The sequence below is a fragment of the Herpailurus yagouaroundi genome, unplaced genomic scaffold, assembly GCF_014898765.1.
Source record: "Herpailurus yagouaroundi ecotype Mexico unplaced genomic scaffold, PumYag 77, whole genome shotgun sequence".
Classification (NCBI taxonomy): Eukaryota; Metazoa; Chordata; class Mammalia; order Carnivora; family Felidae; genus Herpailurus; species Herpailurus yagouaroundi.
The window spans coordinates 76072886-76100565 of NW_024412388.1; the positions used below are offsets into that span (position 1 = coordinate 76072886).

The window sequence follows — 27680 nt, forward strand, 5'->3', positions numbered from 1 at the left end:
TTTCTTTCTTTCTTTCTTTCTTTCTTTCTTTCTTTCTTTCTTTCTTTTAGAGAGAGAGCACGTGCACACACGAACAGGATAGAGGGGCAGAGAGAGACAGAGAGAGAGAGAGAGAGAGGGGGTTCAGCACACAGCCTGATGCAGTGCTCTATCTCATGACCCTGGTATCATGACCTGAGCCAAAATTGGTAGTTGGACAGTCAACTGACCAAGTCAACTGAACAAGACCAAGACCAACTGACCCTGAAACCATCTTTAAAAAGCAAAGACGTGCCATCAAAATTAAAAATACTGGTGAGCACAGATAAGAGTGTGAGAGGGTGTGATTTGGGCTTTGAGTGTTGGTAATATTAAATTTCTTTACCTGATCAGGTGACCATCTTACATTTAATAACTTTATAGTACATGTATGTTTTACAAACTTTTCTGGGCATATTACAGTTTTCACATTAGAAAACACTGAATACAGAAAGAGAGGGAGCACAATTTATCAAACTTTTGTTATGAAATGGAAGAAAAAATTTAATCTTAGCTCCCTTGAGATTTGGGAATAACAGGTTCTTCCTTCCTCCCTCCCTCCTTCATTCCTTCCTTCCTCTTTTTTTCTATCTCTTTTATTTTTTTTTAATTTTTTAAAAAACAATTTAACGTTTTTTTATTTTTATTTTTGAGACAGGGAGAGACAGAGCATGAACAGGGGAGGGTCAGAGAGAGGGAGACACAGAATCTGAAACAGGCCCCAGGCTCTGAGCTGTCAGCACAGAGCCTGACACGGGGCTCGAACTCACGGACCGTGAGATCATGAACTGAGCCGAAGTCGGCCACTCAACCAACTGAGCCACCCAGGCGCCCCTTTTTCTATCTCTTTTAAAAAGAAGACACAATAAACTAAAATTTTATGCTGCTGGGAATGGCCCTATAATTTGGGCAAAAGTGACACAAAAGAAAGAAAGGGAATCACGACAGGAGCTGAGCTGATGAGAGTGGATGGGTTCCAGAGAACAAGCAGGGTTGGAGACTCTTCTTTTTTACTAGATACAAGAGTAAGATTTTGTGGATAGATAGGGTTAGGCTGTAAATTTGATGGTGAGAATTAGAATTTTTCTTCAGTGGGAGGGGTTAGGCTCTTCCTTGAGATGACACTAGAGGAGGCCTGAACAGCCTGTTATATTGATGGTTCCAAGCAAATGGCCCTGGTCCCAGGACAACACTCACCATGGTTCTGTCCTGCCAGGCGGTTCATCAGGTAGGATTTTCCTGTCCGAGACAGCCCTGCAATGCCCACCACCACCACAGGCTGAGATATCTTGTCAAGAATCTCTAGTGCTTCTGGATTCACCACCAGCTCCTCTTCCTTGTTTTTTATCAGGCAAATGGGGGCTTCCATGGTGAGTCCAGATGCCATGGTAACCTGTAATCCAGAAGAACTGTTCAATATAACACCAGATCCTGAAGATCACCTCTAAACCACCTCTATTTAGAGGTGATCTAGATCACCTCTAAAAACACAAGATCACCTCTAAAAAATTTTTTTTGTTTAACGTTTATTTATTTTTGAGACAGAGAGAGACAGAACATGAACGAGGGGGCGTCAGAGAGACAGAGACACACAGATTCTGAAACAGGCTCCAAACTGTCAGCACAGCGCCCAACGTGGGGCTTGAACTCACGGACCACGAGATCATGACCTGAGCCGAAGTGGGATGCTAAATCGACTGAGCCACCCAGGTGCCCCCCCTGTGAAGTCACCTCTAATGGTTGTACAAATTACACACATATCAGCTTTCTGCTTATGGAATATAGACATCATTCCTAAGGGAAAAGTGTGTACCCTAGTTAGTGCCTTAAGGCTTGGTACAGAAAACCTGTATCTATTATCTTAATTGTTCTTAAAGTGAATCCTAAAATAATCATATCCAAGAGATGCATAAAATGAACAGAATGAAGAAAGCAAAGGACTGATGATAGAGTCCTGAGAAAACCAACATTTTGGGGGTAAGGCAGAATGAGACACGAAGGAAATGAGAAGATCGGTCATAGAGTTTCTAAGAATTCCAGGACAATATAGTGGCTCATCAATTCTGCAAATATTTATTGAGTATCTACTGTATGCTGCACTGTTCTAGGTGCTCAGTATCCAGAAATGAACAAAGTGGATAAGATTCTTGCCTCATGGAGCTCCAGTCTAGTAGGGGCAGTCAGGTAATTAACAAAACAAATGAGAAAAGATCTACATGTGTTAGATGATGGTAAGTGGTCTGGAGAAAAGTAAGCAGGAGATGAAATACACGGCAATAGATAGGGTTATTGGGGGTTGAATTATACACAAAATATTCTGAGAAAGAGAAAATGAAGGTGAACAGTGCCCGTGATAAGGATAGATTTAGTGAAAGGAAGAGGACAGGAGGTGGATTGGTTGGGGGAGTGAGCGTAGAAGAAGGGAAAAGAAATAATGCAGCTTGTCTCAATATCCAAAACCTTTATACACAGTGCTTAAAGAAATATATGGGTCCAGGGGTTCCTGGGTGGCTCTGTTGGTGATAAGCGTCAGACCCTTAGGACTTATGAGATCAAGCCCTATGTTGGGCTCTGAGCTGACAGCGAGAAGCCTGCTTGAGATTCTCAATCTCTCTCTCTGTCCCTCTCCTGCTCATTCTCTAAAGAAAGAAAGAGAGAAAGAAGGAAAGAAAGAAAGAAAGAAAGAGAAACAAACAAACAAACATTAAAAAAGGAAATATATGGGGCCAGGATTCATTCATGTACTGAAAAACATTTCTCGTTTATAAGTTTACAGCAAAGAGAGCCAGTTGTGAGGATGTTTGAGGATCTTTCCGGATCTGACAGAGCTCCACATCTGAGCTAGACTCTGCTTTGATTGTTGTTATCTAAATGAATGGAACATTTCATCATACCAAAAGATAGAGACCATCCAAAGAACATTTACTGTGCCTTTATTCTAAGATAACGCTAAGCAACATTCACATGTCCCCACACTGGTTCCAGTCCTCTGCCTAAGGTGGGGTTACTTGAATAGTCATTTAGGCAGTACGGGACCCAAAGTGGTAGGAGGTCTCATGCAAAAAGGTGCCCCTACAAGGGCATGCCCTCAAGTAAGTAAATGCTCATTGGGCACAATTGGGCACCTCCTTCAGGAGACAGAAGTGAGCTCACCACTCCTGTATCATTATAGGTGAGTCTGGATAATATGATCCAGTATAGTTTGGGACAGGTGGTAACACGCAATTACAACTTTCTCAGCTAATTCGGGATATTAATTGAAATAGCAGTCTGCAACTAAGAATAATTTCTGGATAAAGAATGCATCCTTACATAACTTTTGAATATTATATTTACTCTCCACATTTGGGGGGAATAGAAAATATTGTCCATTTGTTTCTTATGAGAAACAAAAATGATTAATTACATGGCAGATATCCATGAATTTTCAGGCCCATAAAAGGGATTTGTCAAAGGTGTTGATGGCAGAGGGGGAGATGTAGAGTAGAGCTAAAATTAGAGCAAGAGCAAGGAGATAAAGATTGAGACAGACAGACAGACAGACAGACAGAGAAAGAGAGATTGTTTGAAGATCCTGGAAAGAAATGGATGGCTGATAAGTTAAAGAGAGACAGCATCATACTGTTTGTTTGGGGCTCAACTGCCTGGGCTCAAACACTGGGTCCATACTTTCTAAGCTGCGTGATTACTGGAAAGATATCTCTCTGTTTCCTTTTTTTCATCTGTGAAATGGGAATTCTTATAATAACTAAATTGTAGGGCCACTAGAATAAAAAGTATCCCAGACTGCATACGTATGAACCACTTAAAATTATATTTGATACGTAATAAATGCTATGTAAGTATTGCTTAAATAATAAGTATTGAAGGAGGCAGGAAGGGTGAAATTCCAAAAGAAGGCAAAGAATTGGTTTGGGTAGAAATGGTGACAACTCCTTCCCACAAGTTAAAGCTGGTATGAAGGAAGGAAGGATTACCGCAAACAAACTGTCCCATGAGAAGTATGAGCTGGCAGAATCAGACCCCAAGGGAACCACAGACAAGGAGGGCACTGTGGAGAGTGTTAGGCAGGGGCAACCCAGAGCCACCTGGAATGTCACAATACAGATTCTGGAGGGAGACTGCTATGAATTAACACCTAGAGTTCTAGTCATCTATTGCCTGGACGACCTTGAAAAAGGAACTCGCCTCGGTAAATTACAACTTTCTTATCAGTGTTATGGGTAAAACGGTAATTCCTGGTTAATTCATTACTGTCTGGATCAATGACAAAACCTCTCAATACATTAAATTTTCCACAATTAATGTACTGTTTCAATAATGAGCCTGTGAAGCCACAGAATAGTGAGACAAGTTCTGTGTCAATAGGATTCTGAAAACTGGAAATTTCCAAGGAGTAAGAGGGTAACTATAATATTTTTTGGTTAAAAAATTCAACCTGATTCTCATGAGACTTCTTCTATGGTTGTTCAAGGAGAAATTAGAAGTAAAACATGAGCCTTTGTAATGCCGTGTTAGGAGGAAATGTGGAGTTCTCATAGTTAATGTTACGAAAAGCTTTGGGAAAGAGATGATCTTACAAAGTGATTTTCTTTTAAAAAATGTTTAATGCAAAGCAGGACTGTGGAAGCAAGGCAAGAAGCTTTTCTCTCCAAAACAAAAAGTAGAATGAGATAGCTGTATTATATACTGATAAATGATCATTATTTTCCAAAGTTACTGCCTGTAAGAGTTATCTAGAGTGATGGTTAAAAATGCTTCAAACCTGTATTTTTAATAAATACTGCAGGTTATTATTTGTGTGGATGGTGCGTTTAGAAACAGTGCGTGATGAGCAAACCATATAGTTCGGTCATACGGTTATTTTTTTTTAAATTTTTTTTTCAACGTTTTTATTTATTTTTGGGACAGAGAGAGACAGAGCATGAACGGGGGAGGGGCAGAGAGAGGGGGAGACACAGAATCGGAAACAGGCTCCAGGCTCTGAGCCATCAGCCCAGAGCCCGACGCGGGGCTCGAACTCACGGACCGCGAGATCGTGACCTGGCTGAAGCCGGACGCTTAACCGACTGCGCCACCCAGGCGCCCCTGTCATACGGTTATTTTTAACAGTTGATTAACAATCTATTAGGAAGAATGTTGAATTATTTCATGTAATATAGCTTTGTAGCAACTTCAGAATATTGAGTGTAATTAATGAAAGAACAACCAACAGTCCAAAATTTAGATTTACACGGTCCCTAAGGTAAGGATCATCTTTTCTCTCTGTTTTCCCAATGCCCAGCAGGGAGGCAGGCAGGGCCTGTCTGAAAAAGGGCGTTGGGAAGGGAGGGGGCGAGTCTACGCCGCACCTCCGTGACTGGGTCGGGGTTTGGTCCCTCAGTCTAAGAAAGGACTTCAATCCCCCTTTCTAAAGATGCAGTCGGATGCAGTCCTTCCGTGCAGGGCTTTTGGTGCAAACCCGGGTGGGTGCCAGAAGAGGGGCAACGCATCCCGGCACACGGTGCAGGCGCTGTCGCTTTTCAGGCAGAGCAAACCATCCCAAGGGCCACACACCGCGGAGCACCCTCGTCGTTCTTATGCTGTCTTTGCCGCCTGCCCGCGTGGGGTCTGCGCTTGGGAATTTGTTGTTGTTAGTTAATAGATTTGTGCATGGAAGACCAGGTTTAGGAGCGAACTTACCTAGGGCGGGCGCTGCGGTCAGGGACAAGTTCTCAGCTGCCCTCGCCTATCCTTTCGCGCTCCTGCAGCGTCTGCCTTCTACGGATATGGACCGTTCTCTTTAGAAGTGAAAAGCAAACCGGATATTACAGCCATTCTTTGCAGGTTCGGGATGAAGGAGACCTGAAATCGAAACGACATGCTTAGTCGTGTTTCAACTGCGGTGGATTTTCACTTTTAGCTAAGTCAGGACTCTGGAGTGTGTGAATGAGGCGAAGCAGGAAATCCTAGAAGTAGAAGCTTCCACACCGGTCCCTCCTGTACAGTTGGCTTGGGCTTCCCTGGTCCCCCAGTAAATACAGAGCAGTAGCAGCGAACGTGACCCAAGTAACAGTAGGTTGTGAATATTTCAACAGCCGGTTTTCGCAGCGGTACTTTGTTTTTGTTTGTCTGTTTTAAGTTTTTACTTGGTTATTTCTTATCCCACTGCTTTAAAAAAAAAGTCTTTTTGGTATTAATGTAAGTACTTTAAAAATAATAATAAAATATGTATGTGTACGTATAAAATTGGGGGATATGTACATGTAGTTTAGAAATAATTATTTTATAGTTCAGAAATAATCACTATTATTTTAAGTCATATTTTTCCAATTTTTCCCCCCCCAGGTGGATGCAGATTTTGGGAAACTGGAGCTTATATATTTGGGAGGGGGGGGTCACTCAAATATCAGGAAAATTTCAGAAGCAGGTATTTATTTAAACCGAACAAAGAAATAAGAACAAAAAAAAAAGTTAAATCTAACAAATGCTGCCTTGCGCGCCCCCCCCCCCGTTTTCAGTGTTTCTTCTATTAGGGTACTCCCTATCATATTTGAACTTTAGTATGAGCAAGAATTCTGGAAAAATAACAAAATATGTTAATTTAAGGCATTCCATAGTATGGAGCTACAGAACTGGACTGTGTAACAGATTACTCTGTTATTACAATGTGTTGCCTTCTGGATGAATATAGACAGGAGCTGTGCCATGGAATCTGTGCGCTTTGGTTCATTGACGGCTTTCCTCTGCCTAAAACGTTCTGAGTGAATTGAAAAGATGTTAAGAGTATTAATTACGTTTTTCCTAATATGTTTGTGTGAAATCGGCTCTTTGAAAATAACATGGTAAAAACGAAGTACTAAGAGATGTTAGAGATTCATTGTTTATAACGCTATCAAAAATGGCTTCTTAAAATCACAGACTTGAATCAAGAAAGTACATGGAGTATCAGAAAACAAATTTTTAATTGTCAATTTTGAATAGACCCATTTCCTGTGATATTTGATGGAATGCAGCCAATCACATTTCTTTTTAGTTGTGGTAAAAATATGTATAACATAACTATCTTAACTATTTTTTAAGCATAAAGTTTAATAGTGTTAAAGATCAGTTTCCAGAACTCTTTTCATCGTGCAAAACTATACCCATTAAAGTAATTCCGAATTTCCCTCTCCCTCAGTCCCTGGCAACCACCATTCTACATTTTCTTTCTGTGAATTTGATTATTCTAGATACCCCATATAAATCTTGGGATTGGTTTATTTCCCCAGCATAATTTCCACATATTGTAGCATGTGAATTACCTTCCTTTTTTAGTCTGAATAATATTTTATTTCATGTATAATGCCACATTATGTTTGTCTTTTCATCCATTGATGGACATTTGGGTTGTTTACATCTCTTGGCTATTTTGAATAATGTTGTGAACATGGGTGTGCAAGTCTCTTTAAAATCCTACTTTACAGAGCCTGCTTGGGATTCTCTCTCTCTCTCTCTCTCTGTCTGTGCCCCCTCCTTTCCCAAAACAAACAAACAAACAAACAAACATTGAAAAAAAAAAAGATCCTTCTTTCAAGACTTTTGTATGTATACCCAGAAATGGTATTGCTAGGTCATATAGTAATTCTTTTTTAAGGCACTACCATACTGTTTTCCATAGTAGCTGCACCATTTTACATTCTCACCAACAGAGCACGAGGGTTCTAATTTTCCTAAATCCTTGCTAACACTTGTTATAGTCTTTTCCCCCCTGATACTAGCCATCCTAACGGTGTGAGGTAAAATTGTGGTTTTGATTTGCATTTCTCTAATGATTAGGGATGTTGAGTATCCGTTCATATGCTTGTTGGCAATTTGTGTATCATCTATGGAAAAATGTGTACTCAAGTCCTTTCCCCATTTTTAAAATTGGGTTGTTTTTTGTTGTTGAGTTGTAGGAATTCTTTATATATTCTAAATGTTAACCCCTTATCAAAAATATGGTTTGCAAATATTTTCTCCCATTCTGAAAGTTGTGTTTCACTCTGTTGATTGTGTCCTTTGATGCACAGATGTTTGACTTTTTAATTTTCATATGCTATTTTTTTGTCTTTGCTTTTTGTGCATTTTCAAGAAATCTTTGCCAAAGCCAATGTCATGAGGCATTTTGCTTATGTTTTCTTTTAAGAGTGTTACACTTTTAGGTTTTATGTTTATGTTTAGGTCTTTGATTCATTTTAAATTATTTTTTGTATATGGTATATGGTAAGGGTCTAATTTCATTCTTTTACATGTGGAAATGCAGTTTTCACAACATCATTTATTGAAAAGACTGCTCTTTTCCCATTAAATGGTATTGGCACCATTGGTGAAAATCATTTGACCATATAAGCCGGATTTCTCTCTAGGCTCCCTCTTCTTTTCCATTGGTCTATATGCCATTATGCCAGTATCACACTGTTTTGATTACTGTGGTTTTAAAATAAATTTTGAAATCAGGAACTGTGAGAACTCCAACTTCATTGTTTCTTTTCAAGATTGTTTTGGATATTCTGGGTTCCTTGAGATTCCATGCAAATTTTAGGATGTTTATTATGCTTTGTTGTTTGTGTTTCTAATTTTGCAAAAAGTGACATTGCGATTGTGATGGGAATTGCCCTGAATGTCTACATCTCTTTGGATGGTCTTGACAGTTTAACAATCCTAACTCTTGCAATCAATCCATGTACACAAGATGTGTTTCCATTTATTGTTGTCTTCTTTAATTTCTTTCAGCAATGTTTTGTAGTTTTTGAGTGTATACATCTTCAGCTTTCTTATTTAAGTTTATTCCTAAGAATTTATTGGTTTTGGGTGCTATTATAAATGGAACTGTTTTCCTAACTCCCTTTACGATTTGTTCGTTATAAACTTATAAAAATGCCACTGGTTTTGAGTGTTAATTTTGTATCCCGAAACTTTGCTGAATGAATTAATTCCAACATCTTTTTTTTTGTGTGTGGAATATTTGGGGTTTTCTAGATATAAGATTATATTGTCTTCAAACAGGGATAATTTTGTCTCCTCCTTTTCAATTTTAGCAGCTATTATTTGTTTTGTTTGCCTAATTGTTTGGCTAAGATTTCCAGTACTATGCTGAACAGAAGTGGCAAAAGTGAGGGTCCTTGTCTTTTTCCTGATCTTAGAGGAAAATCAGTTTTTCACCTTTGAGTGTGATATTACCTGTGGGCTTTTCATATGTGGGCTTTAGTATGTTGAGGTAGTTTTCTTCTATTCCCAGTTTGTTGCGTGTTTTTATCATGAAAGGCTGTCAAATTTTGGCAAATGCTTTTTGCATCAATTGATATTTTTAGGTGGTTTTCTTCCTCTTTTTGTTTATGTGGTATGTTACATTGCTTGATTTTCAAATGTGAACCATCTGTGCATTGCAGGAGTCAATCCCACTTGGCATATATTCCTCCTAATGTGCTTTTGAATTTTGTTTGATGGTATTTTGTTGAAGACCTTTGTATAAATATTCATCAGGGATATTGGTCTTTTTGAGAATAGTTGACACGAAATGTTATGTTACTTTCAGATGTATAACAGAGTGATTCAATTTCTCTGTATGTTTGATGTTCGGTTTTAATATCAGAATAATGTTAGACTTATAGAATGAGCTTGGAGATGTTCCCTCCTAATTTTTTGGAAGAGTTTGAAGAGGTTTGGTTTTACTTCTTTAAAGAATGTAATGGTATTTGGTAGTGGCCACCAGTGAAGCCATCTGGTCCTAGGCTTTTCTTTGTTGGGAGGTTTTTGTTTAATGATTCAATCTCCTTACAAATTAGAGGTCTGTTCAGATTTTCTATTTCTTCATGATTCAGCCTTGGTGGGCCTTATGTTTCTAGGAACTTATCCATTTCATGTGGACTATTTAATTTGTTGGCATACAATTTTTCATTCTTTATAATCCTTATTTCTATAAAATTGGTTGTAATGTCTTCTCCTTCATTTCTGATTTTAATTGAGTCTTCTCTCCTTTTTCTTATCTGGTAACTTTACCTAAACATTTGTCAAATTTGTTGATATTTTTGAAACCCAACTCTTGATTTTGTTGATTTTCTGTGTTTTCTATTCTCTATCTCATTTGTCTTTGCTCTCATCTTTATTACTTCCTTCTGCTAGCTTTGGATTTAGTTTGTTCTTCTTTTTACAGTTTCTCAAAGTGTACAGGTAGGTGGTTAATTTGAGATCTTCTTTATTTCTTAATGTAAGCATTTATAGCCATAACTTTCCCTTGTTACACTTATTTTGCTGTATCTATAAGCATTGGTATGTTATGTTTTATTATTTATTTATGTATTTATTTATTTATTGGTATGTTATGTTTTACTTTTCATTTGTCTCTAATTTCTCTCATGATTTCATCTTAGGCCATTTGTTGTTTAGGTATGTGTTGTATAGTTTCCACATGTTTGTGAATTTTCCGATTTTCCCTCAGCTGTTTATTTCTAGTTCCATTCCACTATGATCAGGACGGGTGGTATGATTTCAATAATTTTAAATGTTTTAAGATTTATTTTGGGTCCTAACATAAGGTCTACCCTGACAATGTTCCATATGCACTTGAGAAAAATGTGCATTCTGTTGTTGGGTGTAGCGTTTTATAAATGTTTGTTAGGTGCAATTGGCCTCTAATGTTGCTCAGGTCCTTCTTTCCTTATTGATCTTCTGTCTGATTATTCTATTCATTCTTGAAAGGGAGGTATTGATTCTCCTATTATTATGTAAATGTTTCTTCCTTCAATTCTGTCAATGTTTGCTTCATATATTTAGGAGCTCGGATGTTGGGTACATACATATTCATAATTGTTATATCTTCTTGGTGAATTGATACTTTCATTATTATTTAATGTCCTTCTTTGTCTCTTGTAGTCTATTAAAGTCTTCTTTGTACATTAGTATTTACCCCTGTTTTCTTGTCTCTGCCCATCTACAAAGAAGTATTAATGGAATTTCCACAAGTGCCTTAGACATCCTCATCTAGCACAATAAATCTACAGAACCAGGTGTGAATGTGAACAAAATAGTGGCAGGTTGAGAAGACTTCTATAGCATCTCTCTTGAGAGTATTTTTTGTTAGTGAGAAGGCATTTTTTTAAAAAGATTTTACCTAGTAATTTCTTTTCTCTTCTCCCCTTTTCAGAAGTACTCTTATTTTAATACTGCTTTTTTTCCATATGTAACAAAAAATACATGTGTGTATATATAAGATCCCTAATTTTATACTCCAGAGATATTCATCAATATTTTGTTTCATTGTCTTCCAGTTTTCTTCTCAGCTTATATTAAGATGGATTCAGGTTTTTTGCTGGGGGGCGGGATACTTGGTAAAATAGAAAAATACAAAATTTAGAATTTAATGGTCGGTTATCATTCAAAAGTCTATGCAAAAATATCACAGACAGATGTTTTTAAGTTGTGAAATTGAACATGGCAGCTTCAAAACTTTAACCCTAGCTGGGCTGAGTACAACGACCCTGTATATCTTGAGAAACGGAGGTTTGTGTTGGAGGAGGGGTGGGCACATGAGCCAAGTCCCATGAATACAATCCTTCAGCCAACTTGATTAAAAGCTTCTCTCTGTCTCTTTTGTTTTTCCTCATAAGGCTATAAAAATGCAAATCTAGAGATGAAGAATTTCAAGCTAGTTATTTTTGCCTAAAAGATCTAAAAAGTTATTTTAATTTATTATTTCATATCTTTTAAATTTGATGTTTATTTTTTATATATTTAAGTAAAATATATATTTACTTTAAAAATTATAATAATAAGGTAATAATAATTATTATTTAGCAATGGAAGAAAATTAATTTTGAGTCTTTCTTCCAGCTTTCCAGGTTTGTAATTACTGCAAAAAAAAAATCTCTGAAGGTTTAAATTTAAAATTATAGTCCAAGTAATAATGAGAGTATAATGTTAGTAATGAAAGAATGGTTGAATAGTTTCCTAAACTTATGGAAGTTAATGAAACAGCTTAGCTAAAGTGAAAATTTTTTCATGTTATACTACTTTAACTCCAAAAATAATGGGGGTGTTTTAGGAACTGTTTATTTGATGGAAATTCTCAGACAGGAAGAGTTTCATTGTAACATCCTGCTACACCAAGCTTGGTGATAAATCTACGGATGTCCTAGCCCTTCCGAAGGAACACAAGCTTATAGTAGTTTTTGTTTAGAAATCTGTTTAATGCAATTCTGTTGCTGAGAAAAATGTGTGTGCAAAGGAATATGGGTCCTTTAGAGACAAGATGCACAGGGCTTAAAGAATTCTAGAATCATAAAGGGTAGGCACTGTGATATTACTATAAAAATCAACTGCAAACTAAGCATGTTGGGTGTTTTTGAGCATTAAAAACCACAGCGTTTAAGCCTTTAATCCATGTTGAGTTTATTTTTGCATCTGATGTAAGGTAAGGGTCCAATTTCATTCTTCTGCATATGAATACCCAGTTTTCACACCATCATTTTATTTTATTATTTTATTTTTAAAAAATATTTATTTTGGGGGAGATCCCACGTGGCGGAAGAGCAGAGAGATGGGTACAGAGGATCTGAAATGGGCTCTGTGCTGACAGGCTGACATCAGTGAGCTCAATGTGGGGCTTGAACTCAGGAACCACGAGATCAAGACCTAAGCCAAAATCAGATGCTCAACCAACTGAGCCACCCAGGTGCCCCCAAAACGTCATTTTAAAGGAGACTATCCTTTTCATATTGTGTGTTTTTGGTACCTTCATAAAAGATTAGTTGGCCTTAAATATGTGTGTTTCTTTCTGGCCTCTATATTCTGTTACATTAGTCTATATGTCTGCTTTTATGCCAGTATATACTCTTTTTATTACTGTTAGATTTAAAATATATTTTGAAACCAGGAGATGTGATGCTTCTAGCTTAGTTCTTCTTGCTCAAGATTGCTTTGGCTATTCAGAGTCTTTTGTGACTCTACACAAATTTTAGGATATTTTTTATATTTCTGGACAGAATGCCACTGGGATTTGAATAGGAATTGCTTTGACTATGTAGATCACTTTGGGTAGTACAGACCTTTTAACAATATTAATTCTTCCAGTCCATGAATGTAGTATATATTTCCATTTATATGTGTTTTCTTTATTTTCCTTCAGTAATGTTTTATAAGTTTCAGTGTACAAATATCCCCCCTCTTTGGTAAAGTTTATTTCTCAGTATTTTATTATTTTCATTGCTATTATGAATTGGAGGTTCCTCAGAATATTAAAAACAGAACTACTATATTACCCACCAATCCAGCTTCTGGATATATGCCCAAAGGAAATGAAATCAGGATCTCAAAGACATATCTGCACCCCCATGTTCACTGCAGCATTATTCACAATAGCCAAGATATGAAAACAGTTTAAAATGCCCATTACTCAATAAATGGATAAAGAAAATGTGGCATATAAATGAAATGGAATATTATTCACTTAAAAAAAAGAAGGAAATCCTGCCATTTGTGACAACATGGAATGAACTAGAGGACAAATCTTAAATCAAATAAGCTAGATGCAGAAATACAAATACTGCATGATCTCACTTATATGTGTAAAGTCTAAAATAATAATATCATAGAAGCAGAGAGTAGAATGGAGGTTGCTGGGAGCTGGGGGAGGGGAAATGGGGAGATATTGGTCAAGGAGTACAACATTTCAGCCATGCAAGATAAGTTCTGGAGATCTAATTTACCACAATGTGACTATAGCTAACAATACTGTATTCTATTGTTGAAATTTGCTTAAAGGATAGATGGTATTTTTGCCACACACACACAAAAAGAAAAACACTTTATTTATTCTTTTATTAGAAGAGAATTCAGAACTATGAAAATTGTAAGGCAATGGATCTTGCTTGGGTGTTGATTATAATAAATATGTCGCCTTGCCAGGAAGCTAGAGCAACGGTTACATCACTAGAGGGAAGGGTACATATTCAATTCAGTGATGATGTTTTTGGAACACATGGACACTAAAATTACAGAGAATTTTAATTAGTAGGATAGATATTTAGGAGAAGAAAGAGCCATGAGGAATGTCTGGACACTGGAAAGCTATTATTACATATTTATGCGTTTATCAAAGTCCAAAGTACCTCTCGTGTCACTCTCTGAGAGGCCCTGGGAGATCCCCTGTTCCCTTTTTCCACACTAGTTCAGTCCAGTGTGTTCCCTTCATTCATTCACCCTTAAATGATGTGAGACTTAGTCTGGTGCCATATCACTGCACTCCCTGGGCTATAGCTCCAAGTACCTGGTTATTCTTGCTTCAGGGTCACCCTTCAGAGACACTGCCCTGACTCCCCCAGAGAACAATTCAGTGACTATAAGTGCCTGAAGTGAAAAAAACATTTCTTCCTTGTCCCAGAGACCCAATCTGGAAACTACCTTTACAACAGTCAGCTGTGTGGCCCCACCATGGCCCAGCACATCTGTTTTGCTGTGAAGACATATGTAAGTGCACTGTTGTTGGGCCACACCTCAAGAAGTACTCCCCCTTACATGTTTGCAACACTTGTCAGGGCTGGTTCACTTTAAGTTGAGAAATTTTGAAATTTTTCACTTTGGTTTCAGTTCTCACTGTTAGGCAGTACTCACTCTAAAGCCTCTTTACGCCCAATTTATAAGGGAGAAAATGTTATCCCTGGATTAATGTTACCATTTCTTGAGTATCAGAGAGTTCACATAATAAAAGTTGATAGACTTTGGAAAGGTTGTATTTAGAGCCACCCCAGAGGAAAAAGCAGGATTTAATAAAAGGAGGTAACAGGGAGTTGCTGCTTAACACACATAAAGTCTCAGTTTTACAAAATGAATCAGTTCTAGAGGTCTGATGTGTAACTACATGCCTATGGCTGACAGTAATGTACCGTGCACTTAAAGATTTGTTAAGAGGGTAAAGGTTGTTCTGCGTCCATTTTAAAAACTGACTAGTTCCAGTGCCAGAGTGGATCTGGTGTGAGGCCTCCAGTGAGTCTTTTGTTGGAAGGCTGAAATAGCAGGTTAACCCCACCAAAGACAATCTTGAGTTACAGCAGCCATGGTGGAGAACTTCTGTCCTAGATAAGCTCATGCATCTATGAGGTGCCCTACAGGAAAAGGTGTCTCAGCCAAGCACTCACCATTAAGGGCAGAGGGAAAATTTTTGTTCCTTTTCTAAAGTATCTGCTGACCAGGGTGAAAATGCAGGGGTATCCTGCTCCCTCCACGGCCGGCAGAAGGTATTCTGGGAAAACTGGCCGAGGCCACCAAAGGGCTAATCATTCACCTGTGCATCCTTTTTGGAGCACCTGGACCTGGTTCTGTGATTATGACTGGAAATACGAAGGGCTCCCTTCAATGAACAAATCAAAGCACACCTGGTGGAGAGCCCAAAACATCACTACGAGAAGGGAGATAAAGCAACCAGAGTCACAACAACAGAGAGCAAGTAACACACTCCAAAAACCACCTCCTGAAGGGCCAGGCTGTGGACACTGTATGACCCCTCTTTAATATAGTAGTGCTTGTAAGTGCAGGACACATAACAAGCTTTTAAAACACACAAGGGACATGGGGCACCTGGGTGGCTCAGTCAGTTGAGCGTCCAACTTTGGTTCAGGTCATGATCTCGTGGTTGATGAGTTCAAGCCCCACATCAGGCTTTCTGCTGACAGCTCAGAGCCTGGAGCCTGCTTTGGATTCTGTGTCTCCCTCTCTCTCTGCCCCTCCCCTGCTCATGCTCTGTCTATCTCTGTCTCAAAAATAAATAAACATTAAAAAAATTAAAAAAAAATATAAGGGACAGAAAACTAGCCAAAATTATGAAATGGAAGAATTCTCCTCAAAAGAAATTCCAGGAAAAAATGACAGCTAAAGAATTGCTCAAATCAGATATAAACAATATATCTGATCAAGAATTTAAAATAATAGTCATAAGATTAATTGTGGGGCTTGAAAAAAGCACAGAAGACAGTAGGGAATCTATTGCTGCAGAGATCAAGGAACTAAAAAATAATCATGACAAATTAAGAAATGCTGTAAATGAGGTGCAAAAAATCTAGATGTGGTGACAGTGAGGATTGAAAAGGCAGAGGGGAGAATAAGTGAAATAGAAGATAAAATTATGGAAAAGATGAAGCTGAGCAAAAGAAAGATAAAAAAAATTCTAGACCATGAGGGGAGAATTAGAGAACTTAGTGATTCAATGAAACGTAATAATAAACATATCATAGGAATTCCAGAAGAAGAAGAAGGAGAGAAAGGGGCAGAAGGTGTACTTGAACAAATTATAGCTGAGAACTTCCCCAATCTGGGGAAGGAAAAAGATATTGAAATCCAGGAAGCACAGAGAACTCCCTTCAGACATAACAGGAATCGATCTTCTGCACGACATAGCATAGTGAAACTGGCAAAATACAAAGATAAGGAGAGAATTCTGAAAGCAGCATGGGACAAACGGGTCTTAACGTACAAGGGTAGACACATAAGGCTAGTAGTAGACCTATCATCTGAAACTTAGCAGGCCAGAAGGGAGTGGCAGGAAATATTCAATGTGCTGAATAGGAAAAATATGCAGTCAAGAATCCTTTATCCAGCAAAGCTGTCATTCAGAATAGAAGGAGAAATAAAGGTTTTCCTAGACAAACAAAAACTGAAGGAGTTCATTACCACTAAACCAGCCCTATAAGAGATCCTAAGGGGGACTCTGTGAGTGAAATGTTGCAAAGACTACAAAGGACCAGAAACATCACCACAAGCATGAAACCTACAGATAGCATAAGGACACTAAATCCATATCTTTCATTAATGACTCTGAATGTAAATGGACTAAATGCTCCAATCAAAAGACATAGGGTATCAGAATGGATAAAAAACAAGACCCATCTATATGTTGTCTATAAGAGACTCATTTTAGAAGTGAGGACACCTTCTGATTGAAAGTGAGGGATGGAGAACTATCTTTCATGCTACTGGAAGTCAAAAGAAAGCCAGAGTAGCCATACTTATATAAGACAAATTATTTTAAACTAAAGGCTGTAACAAGAGATGAAGAAAGGCATTATATTATAATTATGGGGTCTACCCATCAAGAAGAACTAACAATTATAAACGTTTATGCACCCAATTTGGAAATACCCAAATATATAAAACAATTAATCACAAACATAAGGAATCTTGTTGATAAGAATATGGTAACTGCAGGGGACTTTAATACTCCACTTACAACAATGGACAGATTATCTGGGCAGAAAATCAATAAAGAAACAATGGCCCTGAATGACACACTGGACCAGATGGACTTAACAGATATATTTATAACATTTCATCCAAAAGCAGCTGAATACACATTCTTCTCAAATGAACATGGAACGTTCTCCAAGACAGAATGCATACTGGGTCACAAAAGAGCCCTCAGTAACTATAAAAGAATTGAGATCATACCATGTGCATTTTCAGATCACAATGCTATGAAACTTGAAATCAAGAACAGGAAAAAGTTTGGAAAACCTCCAAATGCATGGAGGTTAAAGAACATCCTACTAAAGAATGAATGGGTCAACAACGCAATTAAAGATGAAATTTAAAAATATATGGAAACAAATGAAAATGAAAACACAAAAATCCAAATCCTTTGGGATATAACAAAGGCAGTCCTAAGAGGAAAATACATTGCAATACAGGCCTATCTCAAGAAACAAGAAAAATCGCAAATACAAAATCTAACAGCACACCTAAAGGAACTAGAAGCAGAACAACAAAGATACCCCCAACCCAGCAGAAGAAGAGAAATAATAAAGATCAGAGCAGAAATAAACAATATAGATTTCCCAAAAACCACTATATCAGATCAATGAAACTAAGAGCTAGCTTTTCAAAAAAATAAACAAAATTGATAAACCTCTAGCCAGGCTTCTCAAAAAGAAAAGAGAGAGGACCCAAATAGATAAAATCATTGAATGAAAATGGATTTATCACAACCAAGCCCTCAGAAATACAAGCAATTATCAGAGAATACTATGAAAAATTACATGCCAACAAACTAGACAACCTGGAAGAAATGGACAAATTCCTAGACACCCACACACTACCAAAACTCAAACGAGAAGAAATAGAAAATTTGAACAGACCCACAACTATGAAGAAATTGAATCAGTTATTAAAAATCTCCCAACAAATAACAGTCTTGGGCCAGATGGCTTCCCAGGGGAATTCTACCAGATATTTAAAGCAGAGTTAATACCTATCCTTCTCAAGCTGTTCCAAAAAATAGAACCAGAAGGAAAAATTCTGGACTCATTCTATGAAGCCAGCATTACCTTGATTCCCAAACCAGACAGAGACCCCACAAAAAAAGAGAATTACAGGCCCATATCCCTGATGAACATGGATGCAAAACTTCTCAACAAGATATTAGCAAGTCGAATTCAACAGCAGATAAAAAGAATTATTCACCATGATCAGGTGGGATTCATTCCTGGGCTACGGGGCTGGTTCAATATTCACTAATCAATTAATGCGATACATCACATTAATAAAAGCAAGGACAAGAACTATATGATCCTGTCAATAGATGCAGAAAAAGTATTTGACAAAATACAGCACCTTTCTTGATAAAAACCCTCAAGAAAGTAGGAATAGAAGGATCATACTTCAAGATCATAAAAGCCATATAGGAAAGACCCACTGCTAATATCCTCAATGGGGAATCCCCCCCACCCCAGATCAGGAACATGACAGGGATGTCATCTCTCACCACTATTGTTTAACATAGTTTTGGAAGTCTTAGCATCAGCAATCAGACAACAAAATGAAATAAAAGGCATCCAAATTGGCAAAGAAGAAGTCAAACTTTCACTTTTTGCAGATAACATGATACTGTACATGGAAAACCCAAAAGACTCCACCAAAAAGCTGCTAGAACTGATACATGAATTCAGCCGAGTTGCAGGATACAAAATCAATGTACCAAAATTGGTTGCATTTCTATACACCAATAATGAAGCAACAGAAAGAGAAATCAAGAAATTGATCCCATTTACAATTGCACCAAGAACTATAAAATACCTAGGAATAAACTTAACCAAAGATGTAAAAGATCTGTGTGCTGAAAACTGTAGAAAACTTATGAAGGAAATTGAAGAAGCCACAAAGAAATGGAAAAATATTCCATGCTCATGGATTAGAAGGACAAATATTGTTAAAATGCCAATACTACCCAAAGCAATCTACACATTCAATGCAATTTCAATGAAAAGAACACCAGAATTCTTCTCAAAGCTAGAACAAACAGTCCTGAAATTTGTATGGAACCATAAAAGACCCAAATAGCCAAAGTAATGTCGAAAAAGAAAACGAAAAAAGGAGGCATCACAATTCCAGACTTTAGCCTCAACTACAAAGCTGTAATCATCAAGACAGTATGGTATTGGCACAAAAACAGACACATAGACCAATGGAATAGAATACAGAACATGTGCTTGTTGGCCACATGTATATCTTCCAGAATTGGACCACAAATGTATGGCCAACTAATCTTTGACAAAGCAGGAAAGAGTATCCAATGGAAAAAAAGACAGCCTCTTTAGCAAATGGTGCTGGGAGAACTGGACAGCAACATGCAGAAAAATGAAACTAGACCACTTTCTTACACCATTCACAAAAAAAACCTCAAAATGGATGAAGGACCTGAATGTGAGGTAGGACACCATCAAAACCCTAGAGGAGAAAGCAGGAAAAAACCTCTCTGACCTCAGCCACAGCGATTTCTTACTTGACACATCTCCAAAGGGAATTAAAAGCAAAATGAACTATTGGGACCTCATCATGATAAAAAGCTTCTGCACTGCAAAAGAAACAATCAACAAAACTAAAAGGCAACTGACGGAATGGGAAAAGATATTTGCAAATGACATATTGGATAAAGGGTTAGTATCCAAAATCTCTAAAGAACTCACCAAACTCAACACTGGAAAAACAAATAATCCAGTGAAGAAATGGGCAGAAGACATGAACAGACACTTTTCCAAAGAAGACATCCATATGGCCAACAGACACATGAAAAGATGCTCAACACCACTCATCATCAGGGAAATACAAATCAAAATCGCACTGAGATACCACCTCACACCAGTCACAGTGGCTAAAATTAATAACTCAGGAAACAACAGATGATGGTGAGGATGTGGAGAAACAGGAATCTTCTTGCACTGTTGGTGGGAATGCAAACTGGTGCAGCCTCTCTGGAAAACAGTGTGGAGGTTCCTCAAAAAATTAAAAATAGAACTACCCTATGACCAGCAATAGCACTACTAGGAATTTATCCAAAGGACACAGGAATGCTGATTAATAGGTGCACATGTACCCCAATGTTTATAGCAGTGCTTTCAACAATAGCCAAAGTATGGAAAGAGCCTAAATGTCCATTAACTGACGAATGGATAAAGAAGATGTGGCTTATATATACAATGGAATACTACTTGACAATGAGAAAGAAAGAAATCCTGCCATTTGCAGCAACGTGGATGGAACTGGAAGGTATTATTCTAAGTGAAATAAGTCAGTCAGAGAAAGATATCATATGTTTTCACTCATATGTGGAACTTGAGAAACTTAACAGAAGACCATGGGGGAGGGGAAGGGGAAAAAATAGTTACAAACAGAGAGGGAGGGAGGCAAACCATAAGAGGCTTTTAAATACAGAGAACAAATTGAGGGCTCATGGGGGGGCGCAGGAGAGAGGGGAAAGTGGGTGATGGGTATTGAGGAAGGCACTTGTTGGGATGAGCACCGGGTGTTATATGTAAGCAATGAGTCATGGGAATCTACCCCCAAAACCCAAGACCACACTGTATACACTGTATGTTAGCCAACTTGACAATAAATTAAAAAAAAAAAAAAAAAAGATTTGTTAAGAGGGTATATTTCCTATTGAGTGTTCCTACCACAATAATGATGATAAAACAAATCTAATACAAAACCTGAAGACCTAAGTGTCTCTGTCCTCTTCACCATAAAGAGCTCATAATGTAATGGAAATTTCACATTCAGTTCCATGGGTTCCATTAAGCCTCCTAGCTCAAGACATACACCAGCAGGAGTGTCTGCTTTCTTACTCATCTCCACTACTCTTTCAAAATACTGTTTCTAACAATCACGTCACAAATATAGAAGTAGAGTGCAGCACTTAGACTACATTTTATCATTTCACACAATTTCTTCAGTGGGAGGAAATTAGAGACATCACTAAACCCAACCTCCTTTGTCTTGGTTGTTACATTTCCTGGAGTATGAAAAAAACAGAAACTGCACTAATGACCTGCCAGAGGTCTACTTTGATTAGGAATCAGATAGTTTTATTTTCAGCACCCCCAACTCTTCAATATTTTCAGCATGTTCAATTCTTCAATATTATCAATATTATCTTCAACTTATATTGACTCTTTATTTTTTCCTCCGTATATGTACTAGCACATCAAAATGATAAGAAAATAAAAGTAGCTCATTCTTAAAAGTCATCTTATTAATTTGCTGTTAAAGCCATAGCTCTTTGGCTAGCTCCTTTTCTACACTGGATACCAGGAGGACAACATAACACCAACAGCTTCCTCTCAAGGTGTGCTTCTCTTCAATTCTTGCAGATGAACTTGGGTACTGACACAATACAGAATGAGTTTAAATTCATGTGACCATGGATTCAATGGATTCTACCATAAAAAAGACCATTTAGATGTTGCTGGCCCAATAAAGCTGTAAACAGATTCTTTAATTTTCCATTATGGTAAAATACATGTAACATTAAGCTTACCATTTTAACCATTTTTAAATACATAGTTCAGTGGCATTGAGTACATTCACATTGTCGTGCAACCATCATCACTATCCATCTCCAGAACTTTTTCATCATCCCAAACTGAAACCAAATTAAATGTATCTCAACCTTAACTTCACATAAATGGAATTATACAATATGAGGTTTTGTGTGCCTGACTTAATTAGTCTTAGTATACAGCTAGAATTGGAATTGCTGGGTCATATGGGAATTGTACGTCTCATCTTTTGAGAAGATGCCAGTCTGTTTCCCAAAGTGACTGTCCCACTTTGCGTTCTCACTAGGAATGTATGAAGGTCACAATTGCTCTGCATCCTTACCAACACATGTTACTCTCTTTTTGGTTATTACCGTCCTAGTGAGTGTGAGGTGGTATCACACTGTGGTTTGGATTTAATCTTCCTAATGGCTAATGATGTGGAGCATTTTTTCATGTGTTTGTTGGCCACATGTATATCTTCTTCTTTGGAGAAATGTTTATGCAGATTTTTTGCCCATGTGTTCTTTGGGTAATTTCTCTTTTTATTATTGAGTTTTAAGAGCTCTTTATACATTCTAGATACAAGTTTCAAGGGTTATTTGGAAGGCAGATGTGGAGCCAACACCATTATTCTAGAGCAATTTTGGTTTCTTCATTCACAGTGCTGGTCAGATGCAACTGTTCAGAAGATCTCTCCAGTGTTATGTTGATAGTCAGATGGGCACAGGTTTTTGGACTTTCTTACAAACTCCACTTTTTATAGCTGCACAAAAGCTTCGGGCAGAAGTGCTTAGTAACTCTTTATCCCACCATGTCTCCCCTATACAGACCTTCACACCCCAGATCTCCTGCATCATTTAGTCCTATATTGACATAATTCCCTAATTCTCTAATGCATGGTGGTAGCCCTTTTTTCCTGACCAAATCCATACTGTGAACCAACATCATAGGAGGATAAACTTCCAATAGAGAAGGATTCCAACATTTTTTATTAAAGATTTTATTTTATTTTTTAAGTAGGTTTCACACCCAGCACAGAGCCCAATGTAGGGCTTGCACTCATGACCCTGAGATCAAGACCTGGGCTGAGATCAAGACTGGGATGCATAACTAACTGAGCCACTCTGTCACCCCTAAAGATTTTATTTTTAAGTAATTTCTCCACCGAACATGGGACTTGAACTTACAACCCCAAGATCAAGAGTCACATTCTCTATCAGCTGAGCCTGTCAGTGAACATTTTTGAGTGTTCACTGCTGTTCCCCTGTGCTGTTTTCACCTATGACCATTGGACAAAAACAGGAAAGTCATTTAATTAGAATATGGTGTCTATAAATCCATGGTTCTAACAACTTGTATTTAGAAGATTATTATTTTACAAAGAAGAAAACTCTGCAATAAGGTCTGCAATAAAGTTGAATAGACTTTACAAATGTGTATTAAATATAAAAAGAGAAATTAAGCAAAATGCTGATAATATTAATAATTATAATATACTAATATTTTTTGTTACAATTTCTTTATTTTTGAACTCTTGTTGAATGAAAGTCGCAGGACGTACAGACTTCAAAAATGAGCTACAGTATTATGTTATTAAAGCAAAAGACACTTCATTTTATAATATCCGTGCCAGGAAATATACACCTGTTTTGTTAGTGAACTGAAAATTTTTATCCCAACACCAAATAGTAAAACAATTATAACACTGCCAGACATATCAATGACCTTTGAAATCAATAGCCACTTATTTTTTTAGTTGTTTCAATTTCTTCTTTTAGTCAATGTATCTCTAAATGCAACTCCTCAGTTTTTATTATTTTTTTTGACTTTTTAAAATGCTTGTTTATTTTTGTACACATGCAAGCTGGGGAGGAGCAGAGAGAGAGGGAGACAGAGGATCTGCAGCAGGCTCTGTGCTGACAGCAGAAAGCCCGATGCGGGTCTTGAACTCACAAACCACAAACTGTGAGATCATGACCTGAGCTGAAGTCAGAGGCTTAACCAACTGAGCCACCCAGGCACCCCTACTGCTCAGTTTTTTAAATCTTTCATTAAGCAGTTCTTCATTAAGCAGTTCTATAAAAGAGAAAGGGTCCACTTTTGAAAACCCCTAGTTATGAAGAGTCAAGATTTCATATTTAACAATTTTAACAAGTACTATGTCTATTTCTCTACCACTTTAGGGTGCTCTTTGATGAGTTTGTCCAATATTTGCATATGAATGCACATGAAAAGTGGGAGTGTCCAGGGTTTATACCTTCCCATGATACCGTCAGTACCATCCCACCGAGAGTGGGGAGGACCTGGGTCTGGGTCAGGCCTAAGTACCATCCCCTTAATATGTTATTCCTGTTGGGGAGGGACTGTAAGTTTGATCCTAATTAAGTCTCAATTCCACTGAGGTAGCATAAGCTCATGCATATAACAAATAATAAGAACTGTTGATCCTGTATAGAACACTAGTTATCAAGCTCCAGGTTAAGTCAAAGAAAGCATTTGCATCATCCCTGGGAATTTGTTGGATTTTCAACCCACAATTAGGTTACACAATACAAATCGACTTTCAGAAATGGAAGTTACCCAGGTTGCCATTACCTACTCCCATGAGAATATGCCCATCAAGGCATATAGGTGTCTCCTTTTGAAGGTTACTATAGCCAGTCCACTCAACTCCCTGGCAAGACAGTCAAGTAAACTCTTTCACCTTCATAGGTAACATTATCCACTGGGTATGTTAGAGCTTATGAATGGCAGATGCCTTGTTCCCCCAAACACAGTACATATTCCACCCTATGGCCTTGGGAATCCAGGGTCCCTAGGCCTGTGGAGCTCAGGCGCATGATTAACTATCTGTATAGACTCCACGATGGAGAGCCTGCTAAAAATTATTTTGAGGCAACAGTTTTAAACTGGAACAGTCAGTCTTTATTTGGACTTGCTGTCTTTTTTTTTTTTTAATATTTATTTGGGGAGAGCTCAAGCAGAGGAGGGGCAGAAAGAGGGGAACAGAGGATCTGTAGTGAGCTCTGCACTGACAGGCTGACAGCAGCAAACCTGATGTGGGGCTTGAACTCAAGAACCACTAGGTCAAATGCTCAACCGACTGAGCCACCCAGGCGCCAATGGATTTGCTGTCTGATTGTGTCCCAGGCTTCTCCCATAATCCCAGGTATTTCTTGTTGGAGGAAACCAGGATGAACCAGCCAAGCACCTCCATGCCAGTAACCTCACATTTTGCCTTCAGGGGGAATATTAACCAGTAGGTAGTTTGGGGCTTATGATTAGGCAGATGCCTTACTTAGCCAAGATTCTGCTCCTAGTGATCAACCTCTCCCAACCCTTGCTATATTCCACATCACTGACAATACTGAAATGAGCTGCAAGTGTACGTACAGTACACACCCCTTTAGTAAACTGGGCAGCTGGGACTTACTAGAACGTGGAATCTAGGGCCTGGGCCCAAACATTTGTATTGCTTCCCAGGATGTAAGGAGCCCACATCTCAAAAGGTGCTACTCTTGAGGTGGCAGCTGCAAGTGGGCTACAGTCATTTTCCATTTAGACTTGCTGTTGATTGCAGACCAGACTTTCCCCACCAGAGCTCCAAGGTATAATTTATTGGAATAGACTGGAAAGCCAGCCACGTCTTCCCTGGCAAGTCAGCAGCATAGTATCCTCCAGTATTGCCTTCAGGTGGGGGAATATGCTCATTTGTTGAAGTGAGAGGTTGGAATTATGATGCCCGGAACCCCTAAGACCTGTTCCTGTGACCCAGCCTTTTTCTACACTTGCTTGATCCATGTCCCTGGCTACTCTGACCTTCTGGCCCATGTCCGAACAGTACACACTCTGTCAACCAGCCTTGGGCAGCTGAGAGACTCAGGCCTGTCCCCAATCACCTGCATAACCTCAAATGTGGAAGAAACTGGGTCACTAAAAATCTTTCTGAGGCGGGAGCCTTAAACTGGTGACAGTCAGTCTCTATTTGGATTTTCTGCCTGATGGAGTTCTGGGCTTTTCCACCAGTCAAGAGTCCCAGGTGTCTCTTATTAGAGGATATCATGACAAGTCTGCCCGGCAAGGCAGCCCAGATTCCTCCAGGTCTGCCTTCAGAGAGAATATGCACATTTGTGTAGTTTAATATTTGGAATGAGGCAGACGCCTAGTATCCCAAAGAGCCCATTTCTGTAACCTGGCCTATCCTGACACTCTTATCCAGACCCCTGACTACCCTGTTCTGCAAGGGCACATGCATGTGAACTATGCAATCCATAGGCTGGCTTCGGACAGCTTGTCCCTTTCATGCTTGTGTGGCTCAAGCTGATCCCCAAACACTTGCATAGTCTCAGGGTGGAGAAAGTTGACCACAAGAAAATTTTTCTGAGGGAGGAGCTTTCAACTGGCAACAGTCAGTCCCCATGTGGCCTTCCCACCTGATGGAGACCCAGGCTTCTCCTGGAACCAGGAATCCCAGGTTTTTCCTAACGGAGGATACCCTATCCTGCCTGCCCGGCCCCTCCCTGGCAAGGCAGCTGTGAAAAATCTCCAGTTTGCCTTCAGAAATATTCCCTATTGGGTACCTAGTGCGTAGGATTAGACAGATGCCTTGCACCTCCAAAAGCCTGTTCTTGAGACCGGACACCTGCCTACACTTGCACTATTCCAAGGCCCAGGGCTATGCGACCCTGCAAAGCCTGCGCAGGCGCAGTAAGCCCCCCCATCAACCACCCTTAGGTAGCCAGGGTCCTCCGTACCTGTAGAACTTCCGCCAGGCCCCAGCCACCTCCGTAGCTTCCAGGGCAGAGAGAGTCCATATCCTGAAACCTTTTTGAGGCAGTAGCTTTAAACTGGTCACAGTGAATTCTCATTTAGACTGGCTGCCTGATACGATCCAAGGATTCTCCAGCAATCAAGGTTTGCAGGAGTCTGTCACGGGAGGAATCTCAGCCAGGCAGCGCCGCCCGAACCTGGGAAGGCAATGGAGATTGCCCCAGCTCTGGCTTCAAAGAAACTATGCCCCATTGGGTAGGTAGAGTTTGTGATATGCACATGCTTACTTGGCCAATTGCCGGCTGCTGGTTCTTGGCTCCTTGCAGACTGCGCACGCGCATAAAGCACCCAATTAGCTGGCCTGGGGCGCCTAGGCTCTCCCGACCTGTAGAGCTCGATTCTCCGTGACTACTGGTGCACCCTCTACGGTGGAAGCAGCCCATCTCCTGAAAATCCTGAGGTTTCAGGTGCTACTGGGCGACAGGTTCCGTTTGAACCTGCTGCATAAAGGAGTCCTGGCTTCTCCAAGATTCAAGTCTCCCAGGTGTATCTTAATGGAAGGTCAGCGCACTAGCCAGTCCATCCAGAACCAGGTAAGGCAATCCAGATTCCTCCAGCTCTGCTTTCAGGGGGAATGTGCACATTTGTGTAATTTAGGGCTTGGAATTAGGCAGATGACTTGTACTTCCAAGAGTGTGCGCTGTGAGTCAGCCTCTGCCCGCACTAACCCTGCTCCAGGTGCCTGGCTACCCTGCCCCGCTCAGACCACAGATAGGTAGTAGACACTTCATCAGCTGGCTTGGGGCAGCCTAAGCCCTCCTTGTCTGTGGGGCTTGGGCCAGTCTCTAGCCCCCTCAGAGACTCCAGGGTGGAGGAAGTTCACTTGGTGAAAATCATTCCGAGGGGTGGCTTTAAACTGGCAACAGCCAATCCCCATTTGGATTTGTGCACTAGAGAGGTCACAGGCTTCTCCAGCAGCCAGGGCCCCCAGGTGTCACTTATTAGAGGGTCACCTGGCCAGCAGGCCCTGGCACCTCCCTGGCAAGGCCACTGACTCCAATTCTGCCTTCAGGGGCAATATTCCCCACTGGA

At 39.2% G+C, this 27680-nt stretch overlaps 1 protein-coding gene across 1 annotated transcript in view; it reads right to left on the reverse strand.

Moving 5' to 3' along the window:
* The window catches only part of LOC121027436 (guanylate-binding protein 4-like), a 45496-nt gene that overhangs the window by 11821 nt on the left and 5995 nt on the right, over window positions 1-27680 (reverse strand). The window contains exons 2-3 of the mRNA XM_040470893.1: window positions 5701-5862; window positions 1216-1411 (exon numbers count right to left, since the gene is read on the reverse strand). Coding sequence (XP_040326827.1) covers window positions 1216-1405 — 190 coding nt within the window. The 5' untranslated portion in view covers window positions 1406-1411; window positions 5701-5862. The remainder of the gene's footprint in view (window positions 1-1215; window positions 1412-5700; window positions 5863-27680) is intronic.